The 12,485-nt window shown below is 42.9% G+C and overlaps 1 protein-coding gene across 1 annotated transcript in view; it reads left to right on the forward strand.

Moving 5' to 3' along the window:
• Positions 1-12,485, forward strand: part of tex264a (testis expressed 264, ER-phagy receptor a) — a 59,512-nt gene that overhangs the window by 1,547 nt on the left and 45,480 nt on the right. Inside the window, exon 2 of the mRNA XM_058631118.1 lies at positions 10,832-11,053. Within this exon, the coding sequence (XP_058487101.1) occupies positions 10,832-11,053 (222 nt within the window). The remainder of the gene's footprint in view (positions 1-10,831; positions 11,054-12,485) is intronic.

Genomic DNA, 12,485 nt, shown 5'->3' on the forward strand with positions numbered 1-12,485 from the left:
CACAGTCGGCCACTCCTTGGCAGAGCTCTGTAATTGTCCGCTGCTTCATTTTACATCACGAGTTGTGTTGAGTCAATAATAAATGTCTGCACAGCAGCTGCTTGTTAGACAGGAATGTTTGCCGACATCCAGGGTGACACAGGTCACGGACACCACGTCCATTAAACTAAATAATACCGTTTCACAATGGTACATGTACACATTTATATATATATTATATACGGTATGTGTATACTGTTCTATTGTGTTCTTTGATTAGCTGATTAACTGACACCGTGGCAGCACTGCTGACATTTGAGTGTTGACATTTGTTGTGGTTGTGTGACTAAATCCATCTTTCAAACGGAACGGCAAAATAACGGCTTTTGGCATAAAAAAAGTAAAGTATCCCAGTGAACACGCTCAGCGGGTGTCCGTCATGTCAAACCATCATTTAGTTCTCCTTTGAGGAACAGGAAATACGGCACACTGGCAGCTGAGCTCACCCCCCTTTTTTGGGGCATGTGGTCTGTTTTAAGTCGAGGCTGTAAGTGGAAATGCTGAATGTGAGTTTACCAGTGGAAAGTTTTTGGGCCTGAGTCGGAGTTTGTTGAGGGTCTGGATCACATGCAGCCGTGAGCAGGTGCACCGAGGTCTCTGGGTCAAACACATTCACTGATTCTGGGACGTGTCACTAAGATCCAACGATGTCTCGACCTCTGATTCTTTTTGTGATGATAAATTGGCACTCGCATAATGGATTAAGAACTGGTTTAGCTCAGTTAAGTTAAGCTGTAAATGCTCAATTTACAGTTGGACCTCTTAGAAGTAAGCAGTTCAATCACTCAGGCAGAAATGAATAGCCCAGTAAATTGGACTAATAACATTTAATTAAGCCTAAAAACAAACATGTAGTGTAGTGAATGTTCCAGTTGGGCCTTTTTCCACTGAACCTGCTGAAGTTTAGTGTTTGTTTACTCTTGTAGTTTATCAAGACCGTGCGTCTGATTACTCGCTCGCTCGCTGCAAGCACAGTAAACTGTGCACAGTACAGCGATGTTTTATGCCTGAACTTTATGTGAGATGTTAATTCCTGGACTCTCATTGTTCAGAGATTTAAGTTGGAGAAAATGGTGAATCATAGTTGTCCCGAGAGGTTTTTAATCCTTTTAGTTAGTTTTATGTTGACTTTTCTTTCTTTTTCAGCGTGACAAGAGTTGCAGTGTCATATGTAACTTGCTCTGTTCATTGTTTAGGCTTCATCAGCTCATTTCAGTTGGCCTTTGTGTCTGCTATGACTACAGCAGCTCATTATTGTTATTATTATCATTATTATCATTCACTAATGCATGTAATAGTAGTACAAACCAGTCAAATCACCAGCTCAGGTTGTACTGTATGTTATTAATGTTATTAAAGTCTGTCATGCATGAACACCACAGTGTGCTGCTTATATAATGTGGGTCACGGTTGTATAATATGGCTCTTGCTCTATTAACCTGAAAATATTGCTCAGTAATAAATATATTATATACTCTACTTACTACCCGACCATGTGCACTGTGTGTCGGTGTAACGTGACGGCCACTAGATGTCAGTATTAGCATTGAAAGTGAGCGCATGAGGGAGGCAGGAGCCACTTGGAACCCCCTATTGATGTCATTCTTAATTTAAGCAGGATGACTCAGCCTGGCGTCTTTGAAGCATTTAAAACAGGAGTTTCATCACATTGAAGTAAAACTAGACTCAAAACCACCTCCATCAGTGGCTGTTAGGTATTAACCGGTTGCTGCCACTCATGCGTCTTTCACTCCTGCCTCTGGATCCTCCTGAGTTGAGCTGCTTTTCATCAAGCACTTATTTGCATTCGCCAGAAATTTGTGTTTAATGAGCACGATAAAAAAACAAGCAGGACTTTGTTGTTGCGGCTCAATCTGTTGTTTCCCTGTCAGGTCAGTGTGTGTGTGTGTGTGTGTGTGTGTGTGTGGGGACAGTCTGATTTTACCCTGCACTGATAATGACAGGTGGCTGAAACTCTCACCTCGACACTCGGAGACATTTAAGGCAGCGAGCTAATTAACACCAAATCCAGTTGCTCATTTTCATGCCTCTTGCGTCCGTCTGTGTGTGTGTGTGTGTGTGTGCATGTATTGTATACTCATCATTAACACAATATTAGTCACTTGAACCTGCCTCAGGCTCAGCTGTAATGGGGATTTGACATAAATATTTAAGACTGGTTAAAGTGCATCACACTGTCTGTCTTATTGCAAGGAATCTCCCAGGTACACTTGTGTGTGTGTGTGTGTGTGTGTGTGTCAGTAAATATGGGACAGTAAATAAGCAGAGAGTCATGAATTCAATGATTAATATGATTTCAGTGTCTGTAAATAACTGTTAGTGTACACATGTCGTGGACGTGCTCAGCGGAGATGCTGAAAATAAAAGCTGCAGCTTGACAGCATGAGCATTGGTTTTGTGGGTGGAACATTCCATTCCATTTAAAAACAATCATATTTAGCTGAGTGCTTGTATTGATTGACCGAAGTAGACGTGCACATTAATTACGGATGAAATGCATTGTGGAATCAAATGGCATCGTTGATATGAATAAATCAACAAATTAATTTATTCTGAGAAATGAGATGAAAGGAAAAGCATTAGACAAAGTATATGAAAAAAGGTCATAATAATAATCAATGACAAAGGAATATTGAGCATTTAGCATAAAACTAAACTGAAACGAATATTAAACAAAAACTTCAGTATTAAGCAATTCTTTTCAGCATTTTGAAGCTTTTTCTCTTTGGTAGCAGAAATGACTGTAAAACGAATCAGGAGTCAGACGATCAACACTGATGAACCGGTGTTTGTTTGCACTAATCTCTGATGTGATAATTGTGGTGAAATCCAGCCGTGAGTCCAGTGAAGATGCACAGATCACATGTGGACACCGTGGTCACCCCTGACTGACACTGATGACATGTTGTGTTCACGTCAGAGCTCAGTCAGGCTGCTGTTGGGTTCATCCTCCGAACCGCTGAATTCCCACTTTGTTTTACTTTCCGCGGCGAGCCCACTCACAGCCCGCCCGCCCCCCCATGACAAGCAGGAGAAAATGAAATGTCATGTGTAGACACGTACGGGAGTGGCAGTGAGAGATGAGGCGAGGTGTGCGACTGCCTTTAGAAGAGGGATATAAATTGGCAGGGGTCTGACTCGCCTTGAGAGCCTCGCAGTGTTCAATTCATCAGTTGGAATTTTTAGATCAGAGCGCGGCGTTGCCACACTGCCACTCACATTTATTAGCATTTTAGTGTCGCCTGTCTGTCTGTTGACAGGCAACAACATGAAAGAGGGGGCTTCTTTTAAAGGTGGATATAAAACGAGAGGGAAATATGGTAATACTCTGAAGACGAGTCCCACAGGTCTCCAAGTCAATATCATGAGTCACTGTGGATGTCCCGGCTAAATCACCGTTAACGGTTATGGACGTCTCAACACCGAGTGACGTGCTACAAAGTGATTATGGCAGAAATCCAGACAGAATCGGGTTAAATGGAGAACAGCGTTTTATTCTAAACGCTTGTGTAAAGAGTCATTTCAGGCCGTTTAGATTTGGTTTTCACAAACTGTACGACATTACTCTGCAAGGTGGCACGAGTGAAACGAGACGGTGAGGAATGTCTCCAAACCCTCTGCGCCATCAATCATGTGACGCGTGTTGGCTTTTCAGCGTGTGTTATGATGCGCGGGATATTGGATTACGGGGCTGAATATTTATCAGTGCAGTTTAGTAGCGGCGGCGGCAGCGAGGAGGTGGAGAAAGATCTAAATATTTGTTGAGAAGGAAGTAACCTCCATGCAGAAGAGGAGGAGGAGGAGGAGGAGGAGGAATTCATTCATATCTCCTATTAGAGGAGATTATCTTTCCACTCTGTCATCTGGCTGGAGGAGTGCCACACTCCGTCCAGCTGGCCGAGGCGTGGTGAAACCAGCCGCACAACTGTGGCAGAGGAAAACGTGTGTTCTGCCTCCAGCAGGCTGCTTATCCTCGGCAGTAATTATACATGCCAGAACTCCCAGGATGCTTTGTGTAATTACCAGCTAAGTCTGAGCGCAGCCTAAAGGAATCGAGCTGCTGTTGGTGAAAGAGTCACAGAAAGAAGAAAAGATTTCCACTGGCTCCTGCCCCAAGGGGTCGCAGGGGCCGCAGGGGCCCGTGCCTCATCGCTGTTAAGGATGTGTAATGGAGTTCGGATGCCAGAGGAGGACATATTTGCACTTTGCAGTGCCAATAATGACTTTTACACTTATTGCAAGCAATGTAGGTTTATTTAAGCCGACGTTAAGTCAGTCAGTGTTTAAGTAGCAGGCTCGCTTTAACTAAAACTCTTTACAGCACTTGACAATTTACCTGCGGTTGCTGATGCTGTTTCAGTTTCCTGCCTGGCAACTTTGTGGGTGGATGGCTTTCCATCAGCCGACGAAGGCAATCACTCTGACTCACTCTGAGGGGGAAAAAAAGAGAGATTGCTTAACCCATAGTCTTCTGTTCTCCTGTGTCAGGTTATTTGCTTTTTTAATGGAAATGGACACCTGTCAGTGTTCCAGATGTAAAATGTAGATGATACTGTGTGAGCCAGTGAACACAAAGTGAGACAGACAGCTCTGAAGTGTATTCTGTGGGCAATTCATTCGTTCAGTGTGTTCTATATGAATGCTGCATTAGCTGTGTAAAGATGTAAAGACGGCTCGGAGGTCAGAGAGATGAGGTTTGATGATGTGTTGACTGCAGTGGAGTGACGGACACTTGTACGATCAGCCATAGTGCCACCACTGTGAAGGCCACCACACCTCCCTTATGAAGAAGGCAAAAAAAGAACGTGAATGATGGTTACAATCTGCAGTATCACCTTTTAGATCATGTTACTAATTCTTACTCACTGGCCCTTAACCCTTACTGCTCATGCAGCAGGGATCTGTGCCGCAGGTGCACCCATGGTAAATTCCCGTGGGAATAATACACAACTCCTTAAATGGACATCCTGGGCATGTGTGTTTATAGGTGACATATTCAGGCTTTAAAAAATGTCTATTTTCATCTTCTTATGTATTGTTAAGTCAAAGTTCTGATTCATTTTATATTGCATTTTTAGTCGTGATATAAAGTAGCAATAATTGTGCAGAAATCACCAAATTAGAGTGTTTTTCTTTTCTTTTTCTTCCTAAGAACGAGCTTTGAACTGTGAAGTATTTCCAAATTTCACGAATTCAAGCCGATTTTAAACATTTTGAGTGCTTTTTGCTCAGGTGTGTTTATATAGTCGGTGAAAATAATTGTTTTTTTTTCATCAGATTGCCTAAGTTGTGCTGAAAAAAATGATATAAGACACTCTATATTGTGCATGCTTATACCCTCTGTATATACTGTACATTTAAACATAATAAAGGAAAAAAAGCAGCCAAAATGCTCTGTGTTCTGAGGGTTAAAGTCTTTAGGTTTGCCTCATAATAGCACTAAATGGTATAGTAAGTTTTAAGAGACGGCCAACGTTATCCTCTTCAGGTGTTAAATGCTCCCACTCTGCTAATTTAGCTCCACATTTTGTTGATTTGTCCCTATAAAAAGGGGCATTGTGTTGATCCTCCATCAAGAGTGAACAGCAGTGAACTCGTGCTGCTCTAGTTATGATCCGGGCCCTGAGGCCCCCCCCCCCCCCCACACACACACACACGACACTTCAGAAATAACCCGCTGTAAATGGGTCCAGAAAATGGTGTAAGCCAATATCACGTATTTAACCACATGCACATAAAGAATAGAAAAGAAATGAACAAATGGGGAACGTGCAAGCAGAGAGGGATATTTTCATTACAACATACATCAGGCTTATGGGGTGAAAACTGTTCTCAGTTGTGCAGAGAGAGCTGGTGGGAGATGCCCTCGCCTGGCAGGACAAATGCACACTGACAGGACTAACCGACAAATAAAGGACAAGCGACACACAAGAGGACAGGGAAACAAACACAGGGGAAGGGGAACGTACTGTAGCTGCACACTCCTAATAGAAAGATGAGTAAATGAAGAAAGTAAATCGTCATTATGTGTCTGCTAATAAAGAATTACCTCTGTCAGTCGCACTGTTTTATTGTTGCAGAGCCCCCATCCATCAAAAATGGCCCTTGTAGCCTCAAGCAAAGAATTGCTTTTGAAATTACTTTTTCTCCCAACAGGTCCCAGGAGACTGGGCTGTAGTGGAAACGGGTAGAGATGGGAATGGCACCATTTGTGTGAGGAAAATACATTTTAGTTTCCCCATGAGCTCGACGACCGGAGTCGGCTGTAACGCGACTTTCTTCAGATTTAATTTGCCTTCTTTAGGGAAATACAGGATTATTGCATAGGTAAGCGGCAGAGAGACGTATTCAGATGGAATTAACGCGTTTTTGCAAATCGTGACGCTAAGCTTTAAAGTGCATTCAGCGCACATTGCAAGTTACTGTAAACTTCATTGGTTTTTCCAAGATGGTACAAAGATATAATTTGTCCGTGTCGAGGTAGAACTCTCACAGTCTTCGCATTATCAGACACTCTGCTTCTCACATGGACCAATCAAAAGACACAGTCGGCTCTCTTCAGCTACCTGTGAGGAGCAGAATCTCACGCTGTCTTTTAAAACATCGCAGCTTTGGCAGCAACAGCTGACTGAGTGACTGAGTGACTGAGTGAGTGGTGTCCAGCTTGGAAGGCATCTGAGAGATTCTACCTTGTGGAAACAAAACACCTGTTGCAGGGAAGCGAAGTCGAGTGCGTGGAGTGGTGTTCCTCTCTTTCTAATTGCCTGTAGTCTCTGGTGTTTTATCTGGAGAGAAACAGAGATGAGATTTCTGTCGACGCTGCTGTTTGTTCTTGCTACTGTGTGGGATTTGAATGATCACTACAGAGCCCTGAATGATATCATTAGTGAACTACACACACACACACACACACTCTGCAGAGATCGTGAGATGGTAAGATACTGAGTCAAGATTGTGGGAGGACAGTTGTTGTGCCCTTTGTGTGTGTGTGTGTGTGTGTGAATGGTTATTGTTGCTTCTTATCAAAGATCACTGGTGTTGACAGGAAATAGCCACGTACAGTAGCCTTGTCAACAAGTTGTTTATGAGAAAGAAGAGCGATTCCAAACAAGCTTTACATAAAAGTCCACGTACATGTGAAAATATAGATAAATATGACGTATACCGACACATCTGACATGAAATGTACAGTTGAAACTAGGCAGCATTGATAGATAAGTGGTTGTTGGTTATTTAAACAACAAAGACTTGAAGAAGACCTGAAACTACTGATTTAAACCATGAACTCTTCAGGAAAATGTTTACTGACATTATAAATCAAGTGGGAGTTTTCTCAGACTTTCCACTTGCAATCAGGAGGGTTGCCCCGAGTGACCACTGGTTTTATTTGTGGGGATGTTTCTGGCGCTGCCGCATTACAGGAAAGCACCTGTATTATGCAGAGTGAGTAAGTGTTGTGTAACAGAACAATAGGAGCACCTGTGTGTTTCCTTTTCTGAATCGCCCTGTAATCTGATTCAAAGCCTCTGACAGTGCAACATATTTTGTTGTGAGGCTGTAAACAGAGCCAAGAGGAGGTGTTAAAGGAATCATCAAACAAATCATTGTTTTGTTTGGTTCCTGTATAGTTTATTATTCTTATTTAATCGTGATTTTCCCATTCTTTAAACGTTTAACTCACTCAGTATGTCTGTAACTGTGTAGGTTGGAAGACAATGTCCCTTCATTGTTAAGTCCTCACCTGTGCTGCAATATAATTATCTCCAGGACAGAAATGTCCACTGCACTCATTATGCTAATGATGAAGAACACCAGTGTTTGCTGTGTGTGATCGTTCTTCAGGTCAAAATGTAATAATATTGATTATTGCATAGTATTGATCACCTATAACCCTAACATGTCCATCCGTTCATCCATCCATGCATCTCCTACCGCTTCATCCTCCACATGAGGGTCGCGGGGGGGAGCTGTGCCAATCTCAGCTGACATAAGGCGGTAGGCGGAGTCACGGCCTGGACAGTGGGCCAGTCCATCGCAGGGACACATACAGAGACGAACAACCATCCACTCTCACACTCAAGGTCCATTTAGAGTGTTCAATTGACCTAACCCCCAAATCTGCATGTCTTTGGACCGGCGAGGAAACCGGAGAACCCGGGGAAAACCCGCGCACTCTCCATAAACGCCATGCGGAAAGACCCTTGTTCCGACCCGGGTCGTCCTGCTGCAAGGGCAAGAGTGCAAACCACTGCACCACTGCACCCTGACATGTTTGCCATCAAATCAATAACGATTTGGACACTGCCTGGCCAAAAAGAAAAGGGTCACACACTCTAATATTCCGTTGGACCGCCTTTAGCTTAGATTACTGCACTCATTCATCGCTGCGCAAAGCCTTCTCCAGCACGTCCCAAAGATTCTCAATGGGGTTAAGGTCTGGATTGGTGGCCAATCCATGTGTGAAAATGATGTCTCATGCTCCCTGAACCACTCTTTCATGATTTGTGCCCGACCTGTCAGCTGAGATTGGCAAAGCTACCCCCCACGACCCTCCTGTGGAGGATAGAGTGGTAGAAGATGGATGGATGGATGGAATCCTGGCATCCTGTGGCATCAGGGAAGAAAAAATCCATTGATGGAATAATCTGGTCATTCTTTATATTCAGGCAGTCAGCTGACCTCATTCTTTGGCCACATAATGTTGCTGAACCTAGACCTGATCATAGCACTGCCCCCCACAGGCTCGTACAGTGTGCATCACTTCCTCTGCCTAACCCAAGAGGCAACTTTCTTTTTGTCCATGCTGTGTAATTCAGGGTTATTTGTGTGTAGCGTGATGGGCTGCGTGACACATGGCACCACGTCCAGTGCTCTGGGAACCGGCCCGAGGCATGGAGGCTCATCCGCATTGAAAACATGGCTGACATCAGGGGACACGCAAGGAAACAACTGATTTCAGCCGCTGAATAAAATCTCCACCTGCTTAATTCTGCAACATCTTAAGAATACATACGCTGCTTTATCTTTTTGCTGTTAGACAGCGTTTACCTGCTGGATATTCTTCCACTTAAAAGAGATAAAAAATAGGTTTGTGTCACTCAGGGACATGTGAGAACCCTCAACTATAACCCGTAAGTGCTTGTGTGTGTGTGTCTGCGATGATTCATTGTTGTTCTATATTTCATGCCAAGTTGTATGAATGTCTGTCCAAAAGCGAGTCATCTCACTGTTTAACATGGAAGCGTCTCCGTCAGGTGACAGTTAAGATTATCTGCTACTGTCAGTTATTATTATTATTATTATTATTATTATTATTATTATTGTTACCCATGTGATGCAGACAATATGAGACATAGAGAGTTAGGGGTGGAATGATCAAATAGATGAACTCAGCAGCAGCAGCAGCAGCCAACAACACTGAATTATGGCACAGAAGCTGCTCTTTGTGAACAAAGCAAGAATCAGTGTCGTCGCTGCATAATGCGGTCAACAAAAATTTAAATAGTAATGAAATAAAAACACCCCGGATGTGAGAAATCTGAAGGAGAAGAAGAGAGGGTTGTGGCATTTACACTGTGTGCCAGGGACATGAAGATGAGTGTCGCTGTCTCCCATCTGTGCCCCTTCAGTGCCAGAGCTCCACAGACCTGTGGTGTCACAGAGCGAAGAGCAGCAGCAGGTCTCACTGAAACACACCAGTCTGTTTGTCTGTTTTACTTTTCAGTTTAATATCTCTGTCCTTCAGACCGACCATGGCTCCCTAAACTTGGTAACAACATTATAAAAAAAACTAAACACACTGCTGCAGTTTATATGACCCATTGTTTCCCCTGGAAGTTATGAAACATTTACTTAGACAAATAAAAAATACTGTGGCAAGATCCAGAGAGTTATGGGCACAAGTGTGGTTGAGTTAGTTGAGTTGGCAGCGCACACACAAAGCTTTTATGGTCTTTTAACAACAGTTCCCACTCACCATCTGAGGCTCTCCAGATAAACTGAGGCGGATAATCTTCTTATTTCTTGACCACGCGCTCCGTGATTGTCATTCTGTCTCAGTCTCACATCTGCATACAGACACTTACAAGACATAAAAAGACACTTGATGATTATTAAAGCACATATATAAGGTAAACTTCTTTATTATAGTAGTATAACAGGCCATTTTAGTAGTATCTAAAATGGCTACCCTGTTATTTGTGACGTTTCTAATAATATTCCTATGCTATAAAATGAGTAGTATCATTTAAATGACCACACACGGGACAGAGAGTGACCAGGCTGTTGGATAATCTTTAATCATGGGATGTTTACCACAGCTGACAGCCCCTCTCCTCACTGACTCTGAAGGTGCAACGTCTCCAAGGATTTAAATCAAATTGTTGCTATTTTTACTTGTACACATGTGCAGCTTTTTGCTGACACAACGTTAACCTCAAACGTGACACACTCTTATTCTTCAAGGACTCATTCTTAGACGTATTCTTAGTAATAATGATAAGAATGCATGACGGATTATTGACTCATTTATTCATGAGCAACTTTGAGCGATTTTGTTGTCCGTTTGTTCTTGTGTTGTATTTATTTTGTCATGTATTTGCAGTTAAATATGAAAGAATCAAATCAAATGTCTCTTAGTTGTGTTGCTTCTACTACATGCTGTGTTATTTCCATGTCCCACAGCTGAAATACAGGCGCGATGGTCTTATAAATAAGAACACGGCTGGCTTCCACTGTACATCCATTATTCTTTCCCTCTTTGTCTTCTCAGAGGCCACCAGAGAAATGCCGCTACTTGGTGGGCAGTGTCCTGTGTGAGGGAGAGGAGAAGCTCGACGAAGAGCTGCAGAGGATGTACGAGGAGTTTGGCTTCAAGGTGTTTTCGCTGCCAGAAGTGAGCCACGCCGTGACCACCAGCTTCCCCTGCACTACGCCTCTGTCCCACGTGCTGGGACCTTACAGAGTCTACCCGAGGCTTGCTTCTTATATTGAGGTATGTCCGTCGTTCTAAAGTTAATTATGGTCTCATTCTTTTAACTAAGTTTTTCCACGGTTGATTTTCTTAATTTGAGGTTTCATAGAAATGAATAGTTTGATGCACTTCACACAAACTGTAAGACTCTCTCTCTCATGTCCATTTTCCAGCATGTTTCGCCGTCATCTCTGCCCTCATTCCGGCGCCCTCTCTCGTGTTTAATTAATCACACGATGCACAGTTGCGGTCTTTAAAGACGATTAAGAATAGATGACATAGTAGGAAGTATAGGTATGTTGCCATTCCCACAGCCCGTATGCCGGTCTCCATGTCCTCAGGACAGGCCTGAAAAAGCGATTGACATTTACGAGTGACATTTACGCACAGGGATTCATTTAGGGACATCCCAGAGCATGAATAATGCCCCACATGCACTTCTGTGTGTGAGCGTATGCACATCTGTGCAGCTGTCCATCTGTTTATCGAAGCCTCTGCCTTTTCAACAGGAGGTAAAAAAGAAAAGTGCTGGATGTTCTCACGTTCACCTTTTTGTCGGTGAAACTTTTCTCTCGTATTAATGAGAGTGGGAGACGGGGGAGAGCTGAAATGCAGTGGTGTTGCTCTCTTATTCTGGGAACCTTTAAGTATTTCTTCAGTGAGCTGCAGTCTTCTGAGTTGCCGGCACATATCTGGTCAGTGATCAGCATGTAAAACGCTGGTGTCAATGTGCTGTTATTATGCCGTGGGAGTAGTGCGCTCCTGTGCTGATTCCTTCGTGTGTGGTTGTGTTATTTTGAGGAAAGGCATCTATAGTGCTTCGTGGTATAGATGTGTCATAGGCTGACTTTTTAAGAAAATTCTCAGCTGACTTTTTTTCCTTTTACTCTGGCCTTATGGTTTTATTTAGGAACTGCATCATCCATCCATCTTCTACTGCTTTATCCTCCACATAAGGCAGGCTGTGCCAATGTCAGCTGACATAGGGTGATAGGTGGGACAGATCGCCAGTCCACATATAGAGACAAAAGAGCTGAAACTGGTTCAAAGCTTTCTTCATGATTAAAACAAGATTTCCGATTGTTTAAGCTTCTTAAATGTGAATGTTTTCTTCTTTTCTTTGTTCTGGATAACAAAGAAATCATTAAAAGTCAATCATTTTGGTTTGTGGAAAAAAGACGTTTGAGAACATCATCATTTCCAGGTTTGACAAACACCGATCAACATTTTTTAAGGTTTTCTGATATTCTGAACACCAAACGATTAATCGAGAAAATAATCGGCAGATTTATCGATTATGTAAATAATCGTTCGTTGCAGCTCTAGAGACAAACAACCATCCACTCTCACAATCACACCTATGGTCATTTTAGAGTGTCCAGTCTACCTAATCCCCATATTGCATGTTTTTGGACTGTGGGAGGAAACACACACACACACACACACACACACA

Source organism: Solea solea, chromosome 6 (genome assembly GCF_958295425.1).
Source record: "Solea solea chromosome 6, fSolSol10.1, whole genome shotgun sequence".
Classification (NCBI taxonomy): Eukaryota; Metazoa; Chordata; class Actinopteri; order Pleuronectiformes; family Soleidae; genus Solea; species Solea solea.